At 43.3% G+C, this 27,775-nt stretch overlaps 1 protein-coding gene across 1 annotated transcript in view; it reads right to left on the bottom strand.

The window, feature by feature from the left end:
• Positions 1-27,775, bottom strand: part of nt5dc1 (5'-nucleotidase domain containing 1) — a 611,704-nt gene that overhangs the window by 150,426 nt on the left and 433,503 nt on the right. Inside the window, exon 7 of the mRNA XM_073057433.1 lies at positions 18,296-18,470. Coding sequence (XP_072913534.1) covers positions 18,296-18,470 — 175 coding nt within the window. The remainder of the gene's footprint in view (positions 1-18,295; positions 18,471-27,775) is intronic.

Here is a 27,775-nt window from a genome sequence, read left to right as displayed (position 1 = left end):
ATGTAGTGTACCAGGACTTCCAGAAAGCTTCTGATAAAGTCCCACATAGGAGATTAGTGGGAAAAATTAGGGTACATGGTATTGGGGGCAGAGTACTGACATGGATTGAAAATTAGCTGGCTGACAGGAAACAAAGAGTAGTGATTAACGGGTCCCTTTCGGAATGGCAGGCTGTGACCAGTGGAGTACCGCAAGGTTCGGTGCTGGGACCGCAGCTGTTTACAATATACATTAATGATTTAGATGAAGGGATTAAAAGTAACATTAGCAAATTTGCTGATGACACAAAGCTGGGTGGCAGTGTGAAATGTCAGGAGGATGTTATGAGAATGCAGGGTGACTTGGACAGGTTGGGTGAGTGGGCAAATGTATGGCAGATGCAGTTTAATGTGGATAAATGTGAGGTTATCCACTTTGGTGGCAAGAACAGGAAGGCAGATTACTATCTAAATAGAGTCAAGTTAGGAAAAGGGGAAGTACAACGAGATCTAGGTGTTCTTGTACATCAGTCAATGAAAGCAAGCATGCAGGTACAGCAGGCAGTGAAGAAAGCTAATGGCATGCTGGCTTTTATAACAAGAGGAATTGAGTATAGGACTAAAGAGGTCCTTCTGCAGCTGTACAGGGACCTGGTGAGACCCCACCTGGAGTACTGTGTGCAGTTTTGGTCTCCAAATTTGAGGAAGGACATTCTTGCTATTAAGGGAGTGAAGCGTAGGTTCACAAGGTTAATTCCCAGAATGGCGGGACTGTCATATGTTGAAAGATTGGAGCGACTGGGCTTGTATACACTGGAATTTAGAAGGATGAGTGGGGATCTGATTGGAACATATAAGATTATTAAGGCATTGGACACGCTGGAGGCAGGAAGCATGTTCCCGCTGATGGGTGAGTCCAGAACTAGAGGCCACAGTTTAAGAATAAGGGGTAGGCCATTTAGAACAGAGATGCAGAAAAACTTTTTCACCCAGAGAGTGGTGGATATGTGGAATGCTCTGCCCCAGAAGACAGTGGAGGCCAAGTCTCTGGATGCATTCAAGAGAGAGTTAGATAGAGCTCTTATAGATAGCGGGATCAAGGGATATGGGGAGAGGGCAGGAATGGGGTACTGATTGTGTATGATCAGCCATGATCACAGTGCATGGCAGTGCTGGCTAGAAGGGCCAAATGGCCTACTCCTGCACCTACTGTCTATTGCCTATTGTCTATTGTCTATTATTGTCATATTTCCTTTTTTAAATCACTGAGTTCGTATCATTTAGACCAAAAGACCATAAGACACAAGAGCAGAATTAGGTCATTTGGCCCATCGAATCTGCTCTGCCATTCCATCATGGAAATTTACAACTCCTCTGAACCTGTTTCATACAATGTCTAGGACATAGTTGTAGCACAAAGACTAACTCACTGAGCATGTGCTATACAGGACCTTCTATAATACAGTGACTGTGAGTTATAAGGAAAGATTGAATAGTTATTACTTTATTCCTTGGAACGTAGAAGATTGAGGGGAGATTTGATAGAGGTATACAAAATTATGAGGGCTATAGACAGGGTAAATGCAAGCAGGCTTTTTCCACTGACGTTGGGTGGGACTACAACTCGAGGTCATGGGTTAAAGATGAAAGGTGAAAAGTTTAAGGGGAACATGAGGAGAAACTTCTTCACTCATAGCGTCATCAGAGTGTGGAACAAGCTGCCAGTGCAACTGGTGCGTGCAAGTTTGATTTCAACGTTTAAGAGAACTTTGGATAGGTACATGGATGATAGAGGTATGGAAGGGCTGTGGTCCTGGAGCAGGTTGATGAGAGTAGTTAGCTTAAATGGTTCAGCATGAACTAGGTGGGCTTAAGGACCTGTTTCTGTACTGTACTTTTCTATGATTCTATGACCCTATAACATATCAAACCCATCCCTAACATCTCGGACAAGAGGGCGCGACTTCAGCATTGAAGGACATCCATTTACAACAGAGATATGGAGAAATTACTTTAGTCAGATGGTGGTAAATCTGTGGAATTTGTTGCCATGAGTGGCTGTGGAGGCCAAGTCATTGGGTGCATTTAAGGCAGAGATAGATTCTTGATTAGCCAGGGCATCAAAGGGTATGGGGAGAAGGCAGAGGAGTGGGGATGACAGAAAGAATTGGATCAGCCCATGATTGAATGGTGGAACACAGTCGATAGGCTGAATGGCCTACCTGCTCCTACAGCTTATGGTCTTAATGGAAGGACAATCTTGGCACCAGTTACAATAGTTAAAAACACATTGTTAGAATTAAGGCCAAATATTAACAAGTATTTTGTAGCTCTATTTTAGGAGATATAAATAAGTAATTAGTCACGTGACATTTATATCTTAACCAAAACTATCACCCTAACCATCAACATCCTGGGATTCACAAGTAACAGAAGATCCACATACACATTTAAATACACAAGGACACAGATTAGTATATCATGGAAAGAAGCGGACCTTCCATAAACTCCATCTACACTTACTTCTGCTTCAGTAAAACTGCCACATAATAAAAAACCCAACCCACTCTAGACATTCTCTCTTTCCCCTTTCCCACTGAGCAGAAGGTATAAAATTCTGAAAGTACATACCACCAGTCTTAAGGACAGCTTCTATCCCACTACTATAAGACTATTGAAGGGTCACCTAGCACAATAAAATGGGCACACAATCTATCTTGCACCGTTCTGCCTACTTGCACTGCACTTTGTCTGTACTGTAACATTTTATTCTGCATTCTGTGATTGTTTTACCTTGTACTACTTCAATGCACTGTGTAATGAATTGATCTGTATGGACTTCATGGTAGCCCATTTACTTCAGGATTCGATATGTTGTGCATTCAGTGACGCTCTTATGCACACCACTGTTGTAACACGTAACTTTTTGGGTTACTTCACCTTCCTGTCAGCTTGAACTAGTGTGGCAATACTCCTCTGACACGGAATTTTCGCCCAAAGAACTGCCACTCACTAAATGTTTTTTGCACCATTCTCTGTAAGCTCTAGAGACCTGACAGTAAAAATCCAAGGAGATCAGCGGCTTCTGTGAAACTCAAACCACCCATCTGGCATCAACAATCATTCTACAGTCAAAGTCATTTAGATCACATTTCTTCCCCCATTCTGATATCTGGTTTGAACAACAACTGAACCTCTTGACCACATCTGCATCCTTTGATGCATTCAGTGCCAGCAATCCCGGATCTGGGTTCAATTCCTGCCTCTGTCTGTAAGGAGTTTGTAAGTTCTCCCTTCCACTGGGTGCTCCAGTTTCCTCCCACGTTCCGAAAAACTTGCAGATATGGTTAGTGAGTTGTGGGCATGCTATGTTGGTGCTGGAAGCATGGTGGCAGATGCAGGCTGCCCAGCACAATCCTTGATTTGAAGAAAATAATATATTTCACTGTATGTTACAATGTTTTGACGTAGAAATAAACCTAATATTATAATTTTATATCAAAGTTCATGAAAGTTTGACCCAATTTTTAAAACATTCCATATGTTAACAACTTCAGTCAAAACAAGATAAAATCCACAGCTGATGATATTCTAACTTGATTAGTGGCTAAACTTTTGCACTTTTGGAATTGTCAAATTGCATGAACAATGGTGGAACGAACTTGATCTTCAAGGAATTTAAGACAGGTGACGTAAAATCACAGATCAGCCCAATTACTGCAATTAATATCACTCAGTAGTTTGAAGAGTTCTATGTTGATAATCTGTGAAGGGTGAAAAATGCAGCTTAAATCTACAGCTGCACAATAGTGAGGGAAACTATATTTGATAGCCCACAGAAATATGTACCTGCTCTTAATTTGAGATTAACCCATCTTTTGACTGCAATGCTGGTTGCTTAATAATAAGGTCAAGGTCGACCATGGATGGAGAGCGGCAAATCTGTGGAATTTGTTGCCACGAGCGGCTGTGGAGGCCAAGTGATTGGGTGCATTTAAGGCAGAGATAGATAGGTTCTTGATTAGCCAGGGCATCAAAGGGTATGGGGTGAAAGCAGGGGAGTGGGGATGATTGGAAGAATTGGATCAGCCCATGTTTGAATGGCGGAGCAGACTCGATGGGCCGAATAGTCTACTTCTGCTCCTATACCTTATGGTCTTATGAGTCTGCTCTGCCATTCCATCATAGCTGATTAATCTTCCTTCTTAAACTCATTTTCCAGCCTTCTCCTTGTAACCTCTGAAGGCTAACCAAGAACCTATCATCCTCCACTTTAAATATATTCAATGACTTGGCCTCCACAAGTGTCTATAGTAATGAATTGCACAGATTCACCACCCTCTGGCAAAAGAAATTCCTCTTCATCTCTGCTCAAAAGGGGCTTCTTTCTGTTCTAAGGCTTTGTCTTCTGGTCTGCGACTCCCCCACTATTGGAAACATCATCCCCATGTCTACTCTGTCTAGGCTTTTCAATATTAGGTGGGTATAACACAGGTCAGAAAGGGAACATCACAATCTTCCTGGCCATCTTCACTGTTCACAGGACATGCAACATTTCTCTGCCTCTCACACCTTTCCATCACATCCTCTCCCCAACTACCCACCATCTTGCACCACTGCTCTGCACAATTAAATCTTCTTGATGAAGCTCAGGAGAGGTGAGCAGTACTTTTGATTTTAACATTCTTAATGAACATTCAGTACTAGGTTAAACATGGAAAGAACTACTTGGTACTCTCCAATATCAGGAAAAGTCTGGAGACACAAGAGACTGCAGAAACTGGAACATGAAGCAACACACAAACCATTGGAGAAACTTAAAGGTCAGTCAGCATCCACGGAATAAATCTCAGAGACTTCCTTTCACAATAAGGGAAATGCAACTGAGATACAAGAGCCTCAATGATTTAGGAATAGCTTCACCCCATCCGCCATCAGATTTCTGAATGGACAAAGAACTCATGCCACCACCGGGTCCTTTTTCAGGAGTCCTTGATCCTGAAGTGAAATGACACATGATGTATGTATGATAAATAAATCTGAATCTGAAGAAGTCCTGCAGATGGGTCTTGGCCTAAAATGTTGACTGTTTGTTCATTTCTATGGATTTCTGCCTGACCTGCTGAGTTCCTTCAGTATTTTGTGTGTGTTGATTTAATGTTGTATTTTCATCATATTTTAATACTTTTAAACATTTCAATGGGCAATTTCTTTGGGCAGCAAACGGACCACAGTGGTCACACTATATCTTTTTTCTCCTTTTTCTCTTTTTGCCTTACATATTTATATATTTATTTCTTATTGTAATTTACAGTATATATTTTCTTTATTATGTATTGCAATGCACTGCTGCCACAAAACGTTTTGCCACATATGCCAGTGTTATTAAATTTGATTCTTATTCTAATGATTTGACCACACTGGCTCCAACCAAGATGCATGAAATTTTGTTGCCTCAGTTACAATGTCAGCTGCTGTCAATTACTGATAGGCTGTATTTGTCACACGAATATTGAAACATACAGTGAAATGCCGCATTTGCAACAAATCAATTCAGCAAGGATATATGTATGTCACCATATACAGCCCCGAGATCCACTACGCTTGTAAGACCATCACAGCATGCCCACAATTTACTAATCCTAAACTGTACATCTTTGAAATGTGGGAGGAAATTGGAGCACCAGGACGAAACAGGGAGCAGGATTTAATTGCCGATTTTACAGCTGCTGGTGCTGTAGTAATGTTACCCCAGGTGCTATGCTACCACTCTACCCTGTGCTGATAATGATGCACTTGCCACTTTGGTGCTAGAGAGTGGTTATGACATCAGGAACAGTGACCTGAATATCCTGAAGAAATATTACAGAACAAAATGAAAACCAATCTGTTCATCGATGATCCAAAAGCAGCTTCGTATTAAACAGACTGAGGATCGACCCTGGGCCCAACATATTGATGTGGTTACAAAGAAGGCACATTAGTGGTTATACTTCATTATGAGTTTGAGAAGATTTGGTATGTCACCAAAGACAATCGCAAATTTCTACAGATGTACCGTGGAGAGCATTTTAACTGGCTGCATCACTGTCTGGTATGGGGTGGGGGGGCTGCACAGGATCAAAGTTAGCTGCAGAGAGACGTAAACTTGGTCAGCTCCAGCTCCATCATGGGTGCTAGCCTCCCCAGCATCCAAGACATCTTCAAGGAGCGATGTCGCAAAAAGGTGGCTCCATCATTAAAGATACCCATCACCCAGGACATGACCTCTTCTCATTGCTACCATCAGTAAGGGCATACAGAAGCCTGAAGGCAAACACTACTTATTGTATTTAACTTTATTTATTTATATATATATAAATTAATTACTGTAAGTATAGATTAAAATTAGTGCAAAACAGAAAGAATATAAACAAAGGTGAGGTAGTGTTCATGGGTTTAATGTACATTTAGGAACTGGATGGCAGAGTGAATTGTTGAGTGTGTACCTCCAGGCTTCTGTTCCTCCTTCCTGACAGTAACATTGAAAAGTGGGCATGTCTTAGGTGATAGGGGGTCTTTAATAATGGATACTGCCTTTTTGAGGCATCACTCCTTGAAGATGTCTTGGCTACTACAGAGGCTTGTACCCAAGATGGAGCTGACTAATTCTACAACTTTCTGTAGCTTCTTCTGGTCCTGTGCAGAAGCCTCTCCCCCTTATCAGACAATGATGCAGCTTGTCAGAATGCTCTCCACAGAACATCTATAGAAGTTTTCAAGTGTTTTAGGTGACAAATCAAATTTCCTCAATCCCCTAATGAAATATAGCCGCTGTCTTGCCTTCTTTATAGTTGCATTGATATGTTGGAACCCGGTTAGATCCTCAGAGATCCCTTGTTTTACCCTTTCTGAAGTCCATAATCAGCTCTTTGGTCTTGCTGACATTGAGTGCAAGGTTGTTTCTGTGACACCACTCAATCAGCTGGTAGATCTCACTCCTGTACACCCTCTCATCTCCATTTGAAATTCTACCAACAATGATTGTATCATCAGCAAATTTACAGATGGCATTTGAGCTATGCCTAGCCACACGGTCAAGAATTTACAGTGAGCAGAGTAGTGGGCTAAGCACACCTTCCCCACCTGTGGCGTGCCAACATTAATCATCAGCAAGGGGATATTATTACCAATCTGCACAGACTGTGGTCTTCTGGTTAGAAAGTCAAGGATTCAATTGCAAAGGGAGATAAAGAGACCCAGGTTCTGAAGCTTATCAATCAGGACTGTGGGAATGATGGTGTTAAATGCTGAGCTACAGTCAACGAACAGAAAATATAAAACATAGAAAATAGGTGCAGGAGCAGGCCATTCGGCCCTTCGAACAGCACCCTGATATAGGTGTTTGTATTATCCAGGTGGTCTAAGGCCGTGTGGCGAGCCATTGAGATTGTGTCTGCTGTAGACCTACTATGGCAATAGGTAAATTGCAGTGGGTCCAGTTCCTTGCTGAGACAAGAGTTCATTCTAGCCATGATCAACCTGTCAAAACATTTAATCACTGTAGATGTGAGTGCTACTGGATGAGTCATTAAGGTAGTTCACACTACTCTACTTAGTCACTAGTACAATTGTTACCTTTTTGAAGCAAGTGGGAACTTCCAATCGTAGCAGTGAGAAGTTAAAAATGTCCTTAAATACTCCCACTAGTTGGTTGGCACAAGTTTTCAGAGCCTTACCAAGTACTGCACCTGGGCCTGCCACCTTGCATGGGTTCACCCTCCTGAAAAACAGCCTAACATCAGCATCCGAGACAGAGATCACAGGGTCACCTGGTGCAGCAGGGACCTTCACAGCTGTAGTTATATTCTCCCTTTCAAAGTGAGCGTAGAAGGCGTTGAGCTCATCTGGTAGTGAAGCATCGCTGCCATTCATGCTATTGGTAGGAAGTAATGTTTTGCAAACCCCACCAGAGTTGACTTGCATCCAATGTTACCTCCAATCTCACTCAGAATTGTTTCTTCACTCTTGGAATAGCCCTCCACAAGTCACACCTAGTTTTCATGTACAGTCGTGGTTCACCAGACTTAGATGCCGCAGATCTAGCCTTCAGCATACAACGTACCTCCTGGTTCATCCACGACTGTTGGCTTGGAAATGTACAGCAAGTTTTCGTAGGCACACATTCATCCCTACAGGTTTTAATGAAGTCAGTAACAACTGGGGCATACTCATCCAGATTTGAAGAGAGATCTCTCAATACAGTCCAGTCTATCGATTCAAAGCAGTCCTGTAAGCGCACCTGTGTTTCCCTGGTCCATACTTCTTGGTCCTCACTACTGGTGCTGCAGTCTTCATTCTTCGCCTCTCCTCAGGGAGTAGAAGAACAGCCAGGTGATCAGACTTCCCGAAGAGTGGGCGTGGGATAACATTGGAGGCACTCTTGAACTTAGTGTAACAGTATATTGTTTCCACAGTTACTACAAGTGATTTGCTGGTGGTAATTATTTAGTGACTTTACTCTTACTGTAATTCAGTTTTTATTATTATGTATTGCAATGTACTGCTGCAAATAACAACAATTTCACGAGACATGCTAATGATATTCTGTTCATAATTACTGAGTCGGACATGCTTGTTGGCTGTTCTTGTTTCAGGTTCGGAATCAGATTCAAATTTATTTATCACATATATATTGAAACATACAGTGAAATGCATCATTTGCGTTAACAACCAACACAACCAAGGATGTGCTGTGGGTAGCTCACATGTGTCGCTACATTGTCATTTAAAGTAAAATTGGATAGGTATATGGACAGGAAAGGAATGGAGGGTTATGGGCCAGTGGGACTAGGTGAGAGTAAGCGTTTGGCACAGACTAGAAAGGCCGAGATGGCCTGTTTCCGTGCTGTAATTGTTATATGGTTATATGTTATATGGTTACACATTCCTATGCAAGCACAGCATGCCCACAATGTTGAGCAAACAACACAAAAAACAAAACAACAACAGCAAAACAATTCCTTTCCTTACCCACCCAGCCACCAATTCACACACACAAAGACAGGTCTGCAACTTAGAACAGGCCACCTCTGGGCCTCCAGTCCTTTGCTCTGGAACTTACATCAGGCTTCCAACCACAGATTTCACCTCAGGGTCCTGAATTGGACCTTTGGACCTAACACCCCTGGACTCGCCAATAACAGGTTTGACTGATAATGGGTTTCCTGTTGACTGAAACTGTAATTTTATATGAAAATATCTTTTCTGGGAAGTATTGAAAATTCTACTCACAAGGACAATAAATTCCAGCAAATCAAATCACGCAGCATTTATGCCACAGTAATCTCATTACTGTGGCATTGAAGACCTCAGCATGGGTGCTGCACTGTTTGGCCCTTAAAGTTCCAGATTACTATATCCATTATTTTCCAAACCAATTCATCCATGTAGTTCAGAAACTGTACTAATATGCCTCTTCTCTACTTAAACAGGTAGATTTATCTGCTTGCTGATTTATGTCACGCGCGTCACTAAATGCCCATGATCGACTCCATATCTCACCAATCTCGCTGATTAAAGCACTGAGGAAGATTGAAATTAACAAGGATGAAAGCAGAAGGTGAGCGGGTGTCTAGAACCATCTACCTGCGAGTGACCAGTCTCTATCTTGCTCTCATCCGCTGCTCCAGGAGCAAGGTGCTTGCATTTGATCGGTCTCTCTCTCCCACTCACTCAATGCTGTCGGAACCTGGTGCTGAAGTCCTGGGTCTTGGGCAAGGTTTAGTGGACACAGTTTATGGTTTGGACTCTGTAGTTCCTGTTATCATGTTCTCTGGTTTCTGGTTGCTTCTCTTTTGTTTGTTGCTATTTTGCGCGATTTTGATTGAGGCAGACTGGCTCTGCAGCCTGCAGTCAACGAACGACACAGCACTAGATTAAGCAGAAATGAGCTGAACTGAATATGCCTGGGCTGCTTTGATGACTCTGTGATTTGAGGCTTTATATCTGCGTTTTTCACCGCTTTTTTGCCATCTGTACAATTTGTTCTTTTTTTTTGCACATTGGGTGTTTGATGTTTTGCTTTGAATGGGTTCCGTGGTATTTCAGATAGAGGGCCGTCCTTTTAGAACAGAGATCTGTATGAATTTCTTTAGCCAGAGAGTGATGAAGCTGTGGAATTTGTTGCCACAGGCGGCTGTGGAGGCCAAGTCATTGGGTGTATTTAACTCGAAAGTTGATAGATTTGATCATGTAAAGAAGGTACTGTCTTTTTACTGTCTTATTCCCTTTTACGGTTAAAGGATATTAAGGCTAAAAGGTTGATAGCTGTTCTGCTAAATAAGCAATTTTTAGTTAGTCACATACACGAAGTATGGTAGACTGTACTGTTCCCTTTTTGTTTAAGATTGTTCCTGCTTTGTCATTAAACTGTGGTCAAAACTGACTTGAGCGGGCATTTGCACCGAACTCCGTATGTGGGGCTAACATATGGACTAATACTGTCAGCTTGCTGTGCTGAATGCTTAAGGGGAAGTACCTCAAATGTTGTCGTGATTGTTAGAAGTTCTGCAAAATACCTGTATAATAGGGATGGTATCTGCATGTAACATAGAGATCCTGGGAGGTCCGGTCCACGGTAGATCTCAGATCTCTCGCCGGCTGAAGTTACAATAAGAAGAAGAAACGGTTGATTGAAATTATACGGTGTCTGACTTGACTTAATTCCACAGATTCTTGATTAGTCAGGGCATGAAAGGTTATGGGGAGAAGGCAGGAGATTGGGGCTGAGAGGGAAAATAGATCAGCCATGATGAAATGGCAGAGTAGACTCGATGGGCCAAATCTGCTCCTGTATCTTATGGTCTTACAGTTTTCTGGTTTTAAATTGCTATCTGAGTTTGGAGTATTTGAGCTTTATATTACATAAAAAGGGTTGGGATTAGATCCATAAATCAATCATTTCAACTGAGCAGATAATAAAGCTCTAGAAATCACAGCTATAATTGATCCAAGGTGAGAACTAACTCAGGTGGCAGGCAGTTTTTCTTCTCTCAAAGGATTACGGATGACATAGAGCGGGTCGACAAGTGGCTTCACATGCAATGATTTGGTTACTTTCCAGGAAATCTACACCCGTTTCTGCATAGGCAACAATTAGCACATTCAAAAACTTGCTGGCATTTGGGTGGAAACAAACGTAGTGGTTACAGCCCAGTCCTTCACTGGCACAGCCCTCCCCACCATTGAGCACCGATACAAGGAGCACTGTCATAAGAAAGCAGTATTAGTCATCAAGGACCCCACCCTCCCGGCCCTCACTACTGCCACTCTGTGTCAGTTTTTGTTTATGTGTAGTTTTGTGATTCTATTATAGTTCTTAGTTCTACTGTGAATCATCATTATCATTACGTGCCATACCTTATGATGTGGGCGATCATGGTCTTTCCATGACCATGATTATTCTTGGCAAATTTTTCTACAGAAGTGGTTTGCCATTGCCTTCTTCTGACCAGTGTCTTTACAAAGCAAGTGACCACAGCCATTGTCAATACTCTTCAGAGATTGTCTGCCTGGCATCAGTGGTTGCACAACCAGGACTTGTGATCTGCACCAGCTGCTCATACGACCATCCACCACCCGCTCCTTTGGCTTCACGTGACCCTGATCGGGTGGGTTAAGCAGCAGCTCCGCCTTGCCTGAGGCTAGCAGAGGAAAGGGGTGCTTTTTACACTTCCTTTGGTAGAGATGTATCTCCACCCCACCACCATTCACTACTGTGAATGTCTGCAAGAAAATGAACCTTGGGGCAGTATATGGTGACATATATGTACTTCAATATTAAATTTACTTTGAAACTCTATATCAGGACTGAGACTGGTTGGGAGGGGGCAGATCCTGACAATTCCTTTTTGCTCACAGATGCTGCTCAACCCACTGAGTTCCTTCAGCAAATTGCTTGTTACTCAGAATTTCAGCATCTGCAGTCTCTTGTATTCAAAAGCTTGTATGTAATGCTCCTTTTTAAATTCAGTTTTGGCGCATGGACATTTTTGGCAAAACTAGTACTTATCACACATACATATATAGCTCTAGCTGTGTGAAGCCAACGTGAGCTGATATTGTTGGGTTTTCAGGTGTAATCTAGCTCTTCTTGAAAATGGAACAATGAATAGTGACTAGTGTTAGGCCATATTCATTAGCTAGGGTATATAACAAATATTAAATTCAACAGCAGCCAGTCTTCAGATTTGAATGTGGATGCAGATTGAATTTAAAACGTAGCTCAGAACAATGGGCTTCCTGGAGCTGCAGGTTGAGGGTCAATCGCAAACAAAGAAACACTCCACTTCGACCTCAAATGTCAGCATATGCATGAATGTGGCCCTGTGTCAGTGGAGATTAACGGTCATTTTGGGTGTCTGGAGTGTGGGTGCAAAGATGAGGTGTTTGAAAATGATCTGTAATTCAAAGAAAGCATTGTAGATACATTGTAACTATAGAATTGTCCTGCTGTTCCCTTTGATCTTTAGCATATAAAAATGGTATGCAATATTGGGTCATGAGGCCTCTTCCTCCAAGAGCGTCTCAATATGATGCGTGCTGCTCATTGTTGTTGAATAAGACACTCCTGTATCCACTAGCTTTCTCGTGGCTTTGTTCACGTTACAATTAGATTGCACAATCAATAATGACTAGATGTACTGTAATACTAGAATGGTGCAATTATGTTAAAAACAGGCAGGATGAATTAATGGGCCACATTGGCTGAGTATCCAAAATTCTTACCAATGAAAGCAGATCATTCAACTTTGGCTGTAATAACTGCGATGGCTGTGAAACATCTGCACTTCACATCATCGACATTTCACTGAAATCACTCCTGTTCCATACATTACTCATTGCAATACAATGCGATATCCCCCTTCAGGAGGCACACAGCAGAAACAGAAACTGACAAGTTTCACTAGACATGCACGTGACGGATTTACAGCTCAAGGATGGAAATTAATGTACTGAAAGGAGACGAACCTTTAAACAAAGGCTTTGCAAATTGATTTGTTTAGTGGGTCACAAAGAATAAAGACAAGTATTGCAATGAAAAGTATAATCCTGAAACAAAAGATGATTTCCAAGAAACGAAACTTTTCTAAGCATTCATTCATAAACAGAAATATCTTAATGATTCATTTGCTCTCTTAATACAATTTTGTGGAAGACTGGCAGAAACCCTGGGGAAATGCTGTAATCTGTCCAACTACATTACAAATATCAGAATAAATTTCCACAGTACCACAGGTGCAGAACAGGAAAGCATTCGAAAAATGGTATGATTCGTCATTTACATCATTTCTCCTGGGACTCTGCCAATCATCCAGCAAATTTATGACAGGAAATTGGGGAAAAACATGGCAGAAATTACTATTGTATAAGGGAATATACTGTATCAGGACCCTGAAGAAGGCTCTCAGCCCGAAATGTCAACTGTTTATTGCACTCCATACTTCTGACCTGATCTCCAACATTTAACAACACACACAAAACGCTGAACAGGTCAGGCAGCATCTATGGAAAAGCGCAAACAGTCAACGTTTCAGCTGAGACCCTTTTTCACAAACGGAAAGGGGAAAGAGACCAGACTAAAAAGATGGGGGAAGGGGAAGGAGGATAGCTAGAAAGTCATAAGTGAAGCCAGGTAGGTGGGAAAGATAAAGGGTTGGAGAGGAAGGAATGTGACGGGGAAGAGAGTGGACCATTGGAGAAAGGGAAAGAGGGGACCCGGGGGGAGGCGACAGGCAAGTGAGAAGATGCAAGATGCCACACTGGGGAATAGAAGGATTTAGTGTGTGTTTTTGGGTTCAGTTCCCACTGCTGTCTGTGAGGAGTTTGTATGTTCTCCCCGTGACCATGTGGGTTTCCTCCGGGTGCTCCGGATTCATTCTAAACAGTTATTTATTGAGACATACAACGTGGGACAGACCTTTCTGACCCAATGAGCCACACTGCTCAGAAACTCACCTATTTAGCCCAAACCGAATCACAGGACAATTTACAATGACCAATTAACATATAACCTTTGTCTTTGTACTGTGGGAGGAAATTGGAGAAAACACGCACTCACAGGAAGACCATACAAACCTCTTGCAGATGATGCAAGAACTGAACTTGAAACTCGACACCCCAAGCTGTAGTAGCACCATGCTAACCGCTATCCTACAGTGGTGCTCATATTGGCCCAGCGTGATAACGATTGTTCCTACACTAAGAATTCTTGCAACTTCTCTGAATGACAATTAAGCATAGATCTGTGAGGAACTACTTCCTAAAAACTGGCTGATAGCTGGTTAATAGCTCATGTCATCTGGGGAAGTGATTGAAGTCAAAGGTTTGTTATTTTTCAAAAACATCAGCTACACTGATGTGATGTGAAACAACTGCTTGCCAGAAGCAATCAAATTTGGTGTCTGGGCAACATTGAGTGAGAGTCTGATTTGAAACAGGAAAATGATATTAACCTCTGAATAATTCCAATTTTAAAATTGTCTTATAGCTTTTCTTAGTTATTTTCTTGATGAATGCCATATGGAATAGTTGGAAATAACAAGATGACTTCAAGTGGGGAAGTGGAGATACTGTTATCAACATTCACAACACACTGGAGGAACTCAGCAGGTTGGGCAGCATCTGTGGAAACGAACAGTCAACGTTTCGGGATGAGACCCTTCATCAGGACTGAAGAGGGAGGGTGGCAAGGGCCCTATAAAGAAGGTGGGGGAGGGTGGGAAGGAGAAGGCTGGTAGGTGCCAGGTGAAAAACCAGTAAGGGGAAAGATCAAGGTGTGGGAGAGGGGAAAGGCAGGAAAGGTGAAGAAGGAATGTAAGGGGAAAGCACTATGGGTAGTAGAAGGAGGCAGAAGCATGAGGGAGGTGATAGGCAGCTGGAGGAGGAAGCAGAGTGAAACTGGGATGGGATTACCGGAAGTTGGAGAATTCAATGTTCATACCAAGGGGCTGGAGACTACCCAGATGGTATATGAGGTGTTGCTCCTCCAACCTGAGTTTGGCCTCATCATGGCAGTAGAGGAGACCATGTATGGACATATCCAAATGGGAATGTGAAGCAGAGTTGAAGTGGGTGGCAACCGGGAGATCCTGTCTGTTGAGGCGTTCGGAGCGGAGGTGCTTGATGAAGCGGTCCCCCAATCTGCATCGGGTCTCACCGATGTAGAAGGGGCCGCACTGAGAGCACTGTATGCAATAGGTGACCCCAACAGACTCACAAGTGAAGTGTTGCCTCACCTGGAAGGTCTGTTTGGGGCCCTGAATGGTGGTAAGAGAGGAGGTGTATGGATAGGTGTAGCACTTACGCTTGCAGGGGTAAGTGCCAGGTGGGAGTTCTGTGAGGAGGGACGTGTGGACCAGGGAGTCGTGGAGGGAACAATCTCTGCAGAAAGCGGAGAGGGGTAGAGAGGGAAAGATGTGCTTAGTGGTGGGGTCCAGTTGAAGGTGGCGGAAATTGCGGAGGATAATGTGCTGGATCCGGAGGCTGGTGGGGCGGTAGATGAGGACAAGGGGAACTCTGTCCCTGTTGTGGTGACGGGAGGATGGGGTGAGGGCCGAAGTGCAGGAAATGGAGGAGATGCCGGTGAGAGCTCCTGGTGCGGCATCCTCTACATCGGTGAGACCCAATGCAGATTGGGGACCGCTTCGTCGAGCACCTCCGCTCCGCCCGCCACAATAGACAGGGTCTCCCGGTTGCCACCCACTTCAACTTTGCTTCACATTCCTATCCGGATATGTCCATACATGGCCTCCTCTACTGCCATGATGAGGCCAAACTCAGGTTGGAGGAGCAACAACTCATATACTGCCTTGGTAGTCTCCAGCCCCTTGGCATGAACATCGAATTCTCCAACTTCTGGTAACTCCCTCACCCTCCCTTTCCCCATCCCAGTTTCACTCTGCTTCCTCCTCCAGCTGCCTATCACCTCCCTTATAGTTCTGTCTCCTTCTACTACCCATAGTGCTTTCCCCTTACATTCCTTCACCACCTTTCCTGCCTATCTCCTCCCTGCTTCCCCTCCCCCACCCCTTGATTTATCCATTACTGGTTTTTCACCTGGCACCTACCAGCATTCTCCTTCCCACCCTCCACCACCTTCTTTATAGGGCCTCTGCCCCCTCCCTCTTCAGTCCTGACGAAGGGTCTCAGCCCGAAACGTTGACTGCTCGTTTCCACGGATGCTGCCCGACCTGCTGAGTTCCTCCAGCGTGTTGTGCGCGTTGCTTTAGCCCCAGCATCTGCAGAGTACTTTCTGTTATCAACATTGGCTACAAAGTTGTAGGTTGTAAAGTTCTACTCAAAGTATGGCATTATATTTCATAATTTAAAAGTCTTTTTTAATGTAAAATGAACAGAAATAATGAAGTTGTAATGAAAATTCCATTATTGACTATATTGTTGGAGGTTAAGTACAAAGACAATTAGTCAGTGCTGGGGGCCCAAAGGAGTGTCGTGGGTTTGGAAGAGTGTCTGTGTGGATGGTGTGTGGGAGCGAGGGAGTGAGGGAGGGAAGAGTGTCTGTGTGGATGGTGTGTGGGAGCGAGGGAGTGAGGGAGGGAAGAGTGTCTGTGTGGATGGTGTGTGGGAGCGAGGGAGTGAGGGAGGGAAGAGTGTCTGTGTGGATGGTGTGTGGGAGCGAGGGAGTGAGGGAGGGAAGAGTCTCAGTGTGGATGGGTGTGTGGGAGGGAGGGAAGAGTGTCTGTGTGGATGGGTGTGTGGGAGCGAGGGAGTGAGGGAGGGAAGAGTGTCTGTGTGGATGGGTGTGTGGGAGTGAGGGAGGGAAGAGTGTCTGTGTGGATGGGTGTGTGGGAGCAAGGGAAGAGTGTCTGTGTGGATGGGTGTGTGGGAGTGAGGGAAGGAAGAGGGTCTGTGTGGATGGTGTGTGGGTGTGAGGGAAGGAGGGAAGAGTGTCCGTGTGGATGGTGTGTGGGTGTGAGGGAGGGAGGGAAGAGGGTCTGTGTGGATGGTGTGTGGGAGCGAGGGAAGAGTGTCTGTGTGGATGGTGTGTGGGTGTGAGGGAAGGAGGGAAGAGTGTCTGTGTGGATGGGTACGTGGGTGTGAGGGAGGGAGGGAAGAGTGTCTGTGTGGATGGTGTGTGGGTGTGAGGGAGGGAGGGAAGAGTGTCTGTGGATGGTGTGTGGGACGGAAGGAGTGAGTGAGGGAAGAGCGTCTGTGTGGATGGTGTGTGGGAGGGAGGGAGTGAGGGAAGAGGGTCTGTGTGGATGGTGTGTGGGAGGGAGGGAGTGAGGGAAGAGTGTCTGTGTGGATGGTGTGTGGGAGGGAGGGAGTGAGGGAAGAGGGTCTGTGTGGATGGTGTGGGAGGGAGGGAGTGAGGGAAGAGGGTCTGTGTGGATGGTGTGTGAGAGGGAGGAAAGAGGTTTGTTTTACTGTTGCTGTTTCGTTGCTCATTATGTTCACATCTTTAAGCTGTCCTGCTTGTTAATACAAGCGACACATTTCACTGCATGCTTCCCCGTAATAAATAAATTAATCTGAATATTAATTGCCCTGCAAATTTTAGCCATAACACATCCTGAATTAGACTCATCTTGAACTGTATGGCTGCACGGTGGGATGAGTTCAATGGATCACTGGTGGATGATAAAGAAGATACAATTTCATCAAAATTCAGCACATTAGTTTAGTATGCTCAACTATCCACTCCTGTTTATGTTTACTGCATTGTAAGATGACAGGGTCACAACCCTGTACCGAAGTTATAAGCAGGGGAGAGGAGACTCAAATCTGGAGATCTCTGCAGAAGCAAATGTGTGAAGTATTCAATAATAACATCCACAAAATGGAATATGAAGAAGGGAGTGCTTAGTGATCTACAAGGAAAAGTAAATCAAGTAACAGTTTTAAGCACGGAGCTAGATTAAAAAGGTTAATCGAGGCCAAGGGTGAAGTACATACAAATCGATGTTCAGCTCACTCCGTGAGGCTTTACGAGGCTCAGCATTAAACTGACTCTGCAGCTAACGGCACGCGTCTCAGTAACTGTGGACTCATTTTCAGGGACTCTACAGTTTATGTTCTGTGCAGTATTTATTTACTTTTTTAGTTGTTCACACAACTTGTTTTTTGCGCACATTGGATGTTTGACGGTCTTTGCTATGTGAGGTTCTTCGTAGATTCTTTTGTGTTTCTTTGTTTTGTGGCTGCCTGTAAGGAGATGAATCTCAAGGTTGTATCTGGTACACACACTTTGACAATAAACGCAATTTGAGTAAGTTGTCCTTTGCCATTAGGCTACGCTGGGTTTCTGTACTCACCCTAGAATGTGCTCACAGAGCAGTCTGCAGTAGTCACTGTGCGAGCTGGTGATCAACAGCAACACTTTCCCAGCGTTTTTCAGTCTCCTCAGCCAATCTTTCACTGATTCTGAGCAACGGAGTAAATATTTTTCTGGATTCTTTTTCACCGATGGAAAATATATTCCAGAATCTTCTGTTTTAATAGAAAAGACAGATTACAGCCATTATTAAATGACTCATTGCAATGATGTTCAAATTACTATCTTAACTGGCACATTGAACTCTCTAAACATATTTGATATCTGGCATGTCAAATATACTTTCTACCCAGAGTCACAAAATTAACTCTGTAAGTTTTCTTATATTACAGTGTGACTGTAATATTTCATCGTTAGTACGCCATCAGCATCTATAATATTCAGTTGAGGATATCAACAGGCAACCATGCTCATCGGGGTTATGGGTATAAGACATCTACTTTCTCAGAAGTTTGGGAAGATTCAGTAAGACACCTAAAACTTCAACAAACTTCTATAGATGCGCAGTGGAGAGCACATTGACTGGCTCCATCACGGCCTGATGTGCAAACACCAATGCCCTTGAACGGAAAATCCAACAAAAAGTAGTGGATACAGCCCAATCCACCACAGGTAAAGCCCTCTCCATCATCGAGCACATCTACAAGCAGCCTCCCACCATCAAGAACCCCCACAATCCAGGCCATGCACACCCTAACTGTTGCCACTACAGGAGCCTCAGGACGTCACCCCGAGGTTCAGCAATAGTTGTTACCCCTCAGCTATCAGGCTCTTGAACCACAGGGGATAACTCCACTCAACCCAACTTGGAACAGACTGAACAACCTATGGATTCACTTTCAAGGAACTGATGCTCTCAATATTTGTTGTTTATTTCTTTATTATTATTATTTTGTTTTTTCCTTGTATTGACACTTATTGTTTTTAGCACATTGATTGTCTTTGACGTGTGCAGTTTTTCATTGATTTTATCGTATTTCTTTGTTCCACTGTAATTGCTTGCAAAAAAAAGTGAACTCAGGATAGCATATGGTGACACAGATGTACTTTGATAACACATTTACCTTTGAACTCTGAACTTTAATGTCAAAGGCTATATCTTCTAGATGAATGTGATTTCATGAAGAGAGACAATAAAGAAGTCAACAAGGTTTCCTTAAGGAATAATCTTGCCTGACAGATCTGTTGGGATACTTTGAGACAAAGGACAAGCAGTGGATGTTAATTTCTTGGATTTTCTTAAGTCCATTGACAAGATGCTGCACTTGAGGCTAGTAAAGGCCCATGGTATCACAGGAAAGATACTAGCATGGGTGGAAGATTGGCTGATTGGTAGAAGCAAAAAGTGGGAATAAAGGGGGCTTTTCTGGTTGATTGTTGGTGACTAGTAGTGTCCTGCTGGGGTTGGTGTTGGGTCTGCTACTTTAGTTAGAGGGTGGTAATTGCCACAGGCAGCTGCGCAGGCCGGGTCACTGGGTATATTTAAAGCAAAGGTTGATCGGTTCTTCATTAGTCAGGGTGTCAAAGGTTATGGAGGGAAGGCAGGAGAATGGGTCTGAGAGGGAAAATCAATCAGCCATGATCGAATGGTGGAGCAAAAGCAATGAGCTTGGACTGAATGGTCTAATTCTGCTCCTATGGTCTTAAGGAAAGGGGCTCGTTACTGATTTGAATTGAATTGACTTTATTACCTATATCCTTCATATACATGAGGAGTAAAAACCTTAAATGTGCAATATGCAATTTATAGTAATTTATAATAAATAGTATGTTCAACAGGACAGGAACAAGATGTTTAAATATGAACAGTCAATATAACATAGAAATACAGTTCTGTCAGCATGAATTAAGCAGTCTGGTGGCCTGGTGGAAGAAGCTGTCCCGGACCTGTTGGTCCTGGTTTTTATGCTGCAGTACCGTTTCCTAGATGGTAGCAGCTGGAACAGTTTGTGGTTGGGATGACTCGGGTCCCCAATGATCCTTCGGGCCCTTTTTACACACGTCTTTGTAAATGTCCTAATAGTAGGAAGTTCACAACTACAGATGCGCTGGGCTGTCCGCACCACTCTCTGCAGAGCCCTATGATTGAGGGAAGTAGAGTTCCCATACAAGGCAGTGATTCAGTTAGTCAGGATGTTCTCAATTGTGCCTCTGTAGAAAGTTCTTAGGACTTGGTGGACCCGTACCAAACTTCCACAACGCTCTGAGGTGAAAGAGGCACTGTTGTTTATTTCCAAGCAACTGTACAGAAAGAAATGATGAATTTTCACAGCTCACATTCACACCTGAAAATTAAACATTCCTACTCATGATCATGAAATATGTGCTCCTTTGCATACCATTTCTAGTCAGGTGATGTAGAGTTTAGACCATAAGATATAGGAGCAGAAGTAGGCCATTCGGCCCATCAAGTCTGCTCCGCCATTCAATCATGGGCTGATCGAATTCTTCCAGTCATCCCCACTGCCCTGCCTTCTGCCTATACTCTTTAATGCCCTGGCTAATCAAGAATCTATCTTTGTCTTAAATGCACCCAATGACTTGGCCTCCACAGCCACTCATAGCAACAAATTCCACAGATTTACCACTCTCTAACTAAAGTAATTTCTCTACATCTCTGTTCCAAATGGACATCCTTCAATCCTGAAGTCATGCCTTCTTGTCCTAGACTCCCCTATTGTGGGAAATAACTTTACTATATCTAATCTGTTCAGGCATCTTAACATTTGGAATGTTTCTATGTGATTCCCCTTCATTCTCCTGAACTCTAGCAAATACAGCCTAACAGCTGCCAGACGTTCCTCATACGGTAATACTTTCATTCCTGAAATCATTCTTGTGAATATTCTCTGAACTCTCTCCCAATGTCAGTATATCCTTTCTAAAATAAGAAGCCCAAAACTGCACACAATATTCCAAGTGTGGTCTCACAAGTGTCTTACAGAGCCTCAACATCACATCCCTGCACTTATATTCTATACCTCCAGAAATGAATGCCAATATTACATTTGCCTTCTTCACCACTGACTCAACCTGGAGGTTAATGTTTAGGGTATTTTGCTCAAGGACTCCCAAGTCCCTTTGCATCTCTCCCTTTTGAATTATCTCCCCATCTAAGTGATAGTCTGCCCATTTATTTCTTCCACCAAAGTGTATGACCATACACTTTCCAACATTGTATTCATTTGCCACTTCTTTGCCCATTCCCCTAAACTATCTAAGTCTCTCTACAGGCTCTCTGTTTTCACAACACTATCCGCTCCTCCACCTATCTTTGTATCATCAGCAAATTTAGCCACAAATCCATTAGTCCCATAGTCCAAATCATTGACATACATAATAAAAAGCAGCAGTCCCAACACCGACCCCTGTGAACTCCACTGGTAACCGGCAGCCAGCTAGAATAGGATCCCTTTATTCCCACTCTCTGTTTTCTGCCGATCAGCCAATGCTCCACCCATGCTAGTAACTCCCCTGTAATTCCATGGGCTCTTATCTTGCTAAGCAGCCTCATGTGCGGCACCTTGTCAAAGGCCTTCTGAAAATCCAAATACACCACATCCACTGCATCTTCTTTGTCTATCCTACTTGTAATTTCCTCAAAAAATTGCAGTAGGTTGGTCAGGCAGGATTTGCCTTTCAGGGAACCATGCTGATTTTGGCCTATCTTGCCATGTGTTTCCAGGTATTCAGTAATCTCATCCCTAACAATCGATTCCAACAATTTCCCAATCACTGTTGTCAGGCTAACAGGTCTATAGTTTCCCTTCTGCTGCCTCCCACCCTTTTGAAATAGCAGAATAACATTTACAATTTTCTAGTCATCCGGTACACTGCCAGAATCTATCGATTCTTGAAAGATCATTGTTAATGCCTCTGCAATCTCTCCAGCTACTTTCTTCAGAACCCGAGGGTGCATTCCATCTGGTCCAGGAGATTTATCCACCCTCAGACCATTAAGCTTCCTGAGCACCTCCTCAGTTGTAATTTTCACTGCACATACTTCACTTCCCTGACACTCTTAAATGTCTAGTATCCTGCAGATTTCTTCCACTGTGAAGACTGAAGCAAAATACGCATTCAGTTCCTCTGCCATCTCTGCATCTCTCATTACAATATCTCTAGCATCATTTTGTATTGGTCCTATATCTATCCTCAACTCTCTAACCCTTTATATACTTATAAAAGCTTTTGGTATCTTCTTTGATATTAGTCACCAGCTTCCTTTCATAATTCATCTTTTTCTTCCAAATGACTTTCTTAGTTTCCTTCTGCAAGTTTTTAAAAGCTCCCCAATCCTCTGTCTTCTACTAGCTTTGACTTCCTTGTATGCCCTCTCTTTTGCTTTTACTTTGGCTCTGACTTCACCTGTCAGCCATGGTAGTGTCCTTCTTCCATTCGAAAATTTCTTCTTGTTTGGAAAATATCTGTCTTGCACTTCCCTCATTTTTCACAGAAACTCCAGCCATTGCTGCTCTGCTGTCCTTCCTGCTAGTGTCCCTTTCCAGTCAACTTTGGCCAGTTCTCCTCTCATACCATTGTAATTACCTTTATTCCACTGAAATACCGACACATTGGAATTTAGTTTCTTCTTCTCAAATTTCAAAGTGAACTCAATTATATTGTGATAACTGTTCGCTCAGGGTTCCTTAACCTTAAGCTCTCTTATCACCTCCGGATCATTGCACAGCACCCAATCCAGCACAGCTGATCCCTTAGTGGGCTCAACAGCAAGCTGTTCTAAAAAGTCATCCCTTAGCCATTCTACAAATTCGCTCTCTTGAGGTCCAGTACTGGCCTGGTTTTCCCATTCCACTTTTATGCTAAAATCCCCAATGATTATCATGACTTTGCCCTTCTGACACGCCTTTTCTATCTCCTGCTGCAATCTGAAATCCACATCCCGGCTGCTGTTTGGAGGCCTGTATACAACTGTCATTAGGAATTTCTTAACTCGACCCATAGAGGCTCTACATATTCCAATCCTATGTCATCCCTTTCTAATGATTTAATATTATTTCTTATACATAGGGCAACACCACCCCCTCTGTCTACTAACCTGTCAAGAGTTTGCACTGGCTTGGCTGGAGAACTTGTGCTCCTGTCTCTGTGATTATGGACAGCCAAAATGCTCCATGTACCTTTTAGAGTCATAGAAAAATACAGTACGGAAACAGGCCCTTTGGCCCATCTAGTCAGTGCCAAACTAGGGTCTTAAGATCAATCTACTCCTTCTAATCTACACAGCCCTCTTTCTTTCTTTCATCTATGTGTCTCAGAGTCTCTTAAATGTCGCTAAATGTCTCTACCACTACCCCTGCATTGAAAAGTTAATACTTAATATTTTCATTACTTTGATCAAATTTAGGAAAATATACCATAAAGATAAGACATAAATTCAAAAGATTCTACAGATGCTGGAAATTCACAGCAACACCCACAAAATGCTGGAGGAAGACATAGTAAGGAATAAATAGTTGATGTTTTGGGCCGAGACCCTTCATTGGGACTCATATAAAGATAAGACAACATTCAAAATAGTTTCTACAGCCTGCACAACAAAAACAAGAACTATGTACTTCATACATCAACAAACCTTGTATGCAATTAGACAGAAATAACTATATGGAAACAGCAAACACGTGGAAATCTGCAGATGCTGGAATTCAAACAACAACACACACAAAATGCTGGTGGAACACAGCAGGCCAGGCAGCATCTATAGGGAGAAGCGCTGTCGATGTTTTGGGCTGAGACCTGACGAAGGGTCTCGGCCCGAAACATTGACAGCGCTTCCCCCTTTAGATGCTGCCTGGCCTGCTGTGTTCCACCAGCATTTTGTGTGTGTTGTTATATGGAAACAGACTGGTTAGTGCAACCAGGCAATGTTGGTGAATATCTATTATTTATTTATTGAGATACAACGCAGAACAGGCCCTTCTAGCTATTTGAGCTGCGACATTCAGCAGTCCCCCGATTTTAATCCTAGCCTAATCATGGGACAATTTACAATGACGGATTAACCTACCGATAAGTACGGGTTTGGATTGTGGGAAGAAGCCGGAGCACCTGGAGGAAATGGGAAGAACTTACAAATTGTTTGTGGGCAGCGGTGGGAATTGAACCTCGATCGCCGATACTGTGAATTGTGCTAACCACTATGCTACCATGCTGCTCCAACTGTACATGGGGGCTGGACTCGTACGCATTCCTAGGCAGGACAACCCACCACAAACCAATAGAGACAGGAGATTCCTGATCTATGTTTTGGCCGTGAATACAGTTTTAAATTCTGTAGATAATTGACTACATTTGGTTGTGATTTAGGCTCACAATCTGTTACAGGCTGAGGCTTTTTCATTTTTCTAAAACGTTGAAGTGACTCATCTGGCTTGTACTCAAACTGTTTTCCAAAGTAGTCACTTAATATGGTTCTGATAATGAGGGAGGTTCAACAAACATTTTTAAAACAGATAGTCAGCACAAATAAAGCTTTATATTATATCTATTTTTCTTCAGCACTTTTCCTCAATGAAATCACAAATCTTTTTCCTCCATGTTATTTCTTCTTCTTCTTCTAAGAGGAGATGAAGCATCTCCCCAATTAAGTGGCTAAATGGTTAACCCATGATGTGCTCTGTTCTCATTACTACCATCAGGGAGGAGATACAGGAGACTGAAGAGCCACACTCAATACTTTAGGAACGGCTTCTTCCCCTCCACCATCAGATTCCTAAACGGACAATAAACTCACCCATGAACACTGAGGCCCTCCCTCCATTGGTCGAGGTTGAACACGGATGTTGCGTCCTATCTGTCTACATGATACACAAGCCAGGGCAATACAATATGGAGTCCAAGCTGTTGCCCATGCAGCTGATGAATCCAAAAGAGCATCAGAGACTGACACAGTTTAGCACCAGCGGCATTGCAGGAGTTGAAATGAACATAGATCCGTCTTAGATACTCCAGCTCCGGAGTTTTCCTCGGCGTTCACTCCTGAAACCTTCCTCATGAGTGGGAATAGCTGCGAGGCAGTGGATGTTTAAGATCAGAGTCTCCCTTCTCTTCGATGAGCTGCCAACCACGGCTGACGAGCCCCAGCTGCCTGAAGCAATTGGTTTTAAGACGTCAATAACCCACCTTTGCCCGTTCTCCTGTCAGTAGAAACAGTTTTGCCAGGCTTTGTAGCTAAACCGCATGTGAAGTCCAGCAGTTAGACTTGGTTGTCAGAGGTTGAGACGCACACCATTGGGAGTATTTAATAGATACTGGGAGCTTATCGCCACTCCCCGCTACCGTGACACTGTAATTTCCTTTGGGACCAATAAAGTATATCTGTCTATCTATCTATATATCAGTCTCCCCTGGCGATGATATTAAACCATGAACACCACCTCACTAGCTTTGCTCTCTTTTTGCACTAAATTTTTAAAATATATTTCTTATTGTAATTTTTAGTTTTTTATGTATTGCACTGTACTGCTGCTGCAGAACAACAAATCTCATGACATATGTCAGTGATAATAAACCTGATCCTGATTCTGAACCTTTCCGATACTGTTCCGAAGCGAAGGGGCATTGAAGAACAGAGCATGTCCTTTAGAACTCACATCCGATTCTTCCTACCATTCTTAAAGGTGTTTTTTGATGCTGTGAGTTGGCCCTCTCTCAAGAGGTTATTTAACAACGTACACTTGGACATACAAATATTTTCTAGCAGGAAGCACTGGTTAGCAATCACAGATGTGAGTTGTTGGCAGTTATTGTTACCCTGAGAGTCAATGGAATTTCAGCCAATTCCTGCCAGCACTGAACACCTATTGAAAGATCAACCAACCAAACCCTGACAATGCACCAAACCAGGTTTATACTATCTCACCAGAGTACCTCTGGAGCTGAATATTATACACCGATTTGTTGCCAGGAAACATATAGTACAGCGTGAAACCAGGCCACTCGGCCCAACAAATCCATGCCGTCTTGGGGACAGAGAGGGGAGTTTGGAGTCAGGTTGGGGTTTAGGGACAGGAATGTGGGGGAGTTAGAGCTCAGGCCAGTGCCTAGGCCTCCAAACCGCAACCGTGTTCGAAGGCTGGTCACAGGGACATGTGACAAAGAATATTTGTTGCATGATGGGCTAGTCATAGAATCATAGAAAGGTACAGCACGCAAACAGGTACTTTGCTTTATCTAGTCCATGCTGACCCATTTAAACTGCCTACTCCCATTGACCTGCACTGGGACCATAGACCTCCATACCCTGACCATCCATGTATCTATCCAAACTTCTCTTAAACATTGAAATTGAGCTTGCATGCACCCCTTCTGCTGACAGCTCGTTTCACACTCTCACAACCCTCTGAGAGAAGAACTTTCCCGTAATGTTCCCCTTAAATCCTTTCACTTTTCACCCTTAACCATGACGCCTGGTTGTAGTCCCACCCAACCTCAGTGGAAAAAGCCTGCTTGTATTTCCTCTTTCTATGTTCCTCATTATTTTGTACACCCCTATCAAATATCCTTTCAATCTTCCATGTTCCAATGAATAAAATCCTAATCTATTCAATCTTTCCTCCATACATGACAACATCCTTGTAAATTTTCCCTGCATTTTTTCAACTTTATTTACATTTTTCCTGTAAGTAGCTGACCAAAACTGCACACAATACTCTAAATCAGGTCTCACCAATGTCTCATACAAATTCAAGATAGCGTCCCATTTCTTGTACTCAATACATTAATTTTATGAAGGTCAGTGTGTCAAAAGCTTTCTTTATGACCCTGTCCATCTGTGATAAATTTACTTTCAATGAATTATGGACCTGTATTCTCAGATCCCCCTGTTCTGCCACTCTCCTCAATGCCCTACTGTGTAAGTTCACTGTGTAGGACCTACCATGGAGGGTCTATATTAAACTCCATCTGCCATTTTCAGCGCCATTTTAACAGTTGTTTCAAATCCCGCTGCAAGCCATGATGGTTTTCCTCACTGTCCACTACATCACCAATCCTCGTGACATCCGCAAATTTGCTGATCCAGTTAACCAGATTATGATCCAGATTGTTGATCACAGATGACAAACAACAATGGACCCAGCACCGATTCCTGCGCCACTCCTCTAGAAGGATAGGGAGGACAAGGACAAGTACCCCCCCCCCCCCCCACCAAACCCACAAGGCAGCAAGTTGTCAGCGAGTTTTGGGGATCATAGTTCTGAACAGGCAGAATGCATGGTTGACGGTGACCCCCTAAGTATGCAAGTCAGCGACACCAGAGTTCGAGGCCTAGAGTTCAAGCTTCATCATCAGCAAGTCTAGAGCTCGAGGCCTGGAGTTTGGGAGTTTGAGGTCCTCATTCATCACTATCAGCGAGTCCTGAGGTTGATACCTAAGACCGAAGCCCAAAGGGTTGATCTGGAAGTCGAGGCCCAACAGCCAAAATCATGAGTTTGTGAGT

This window comes from Hemitrygon akajei, chromosome 9, assembly GCF_048418815.1.
Source record: "Hemitrygon akajei chromosome 9, sHemAka1.3, whole genome shotgun sequence".
In the NCBI taxonomy this organism is placed as follows: Eukaryota; Metazoa; Chordata; class Chondrichthyes; order Myliobatiformes; family Dasyatidae; genus Hemitrygon; species Hemitrygon akajei.
This window is presented reverse-complemented; position numbering and strand designations above follow the sequence as displayed.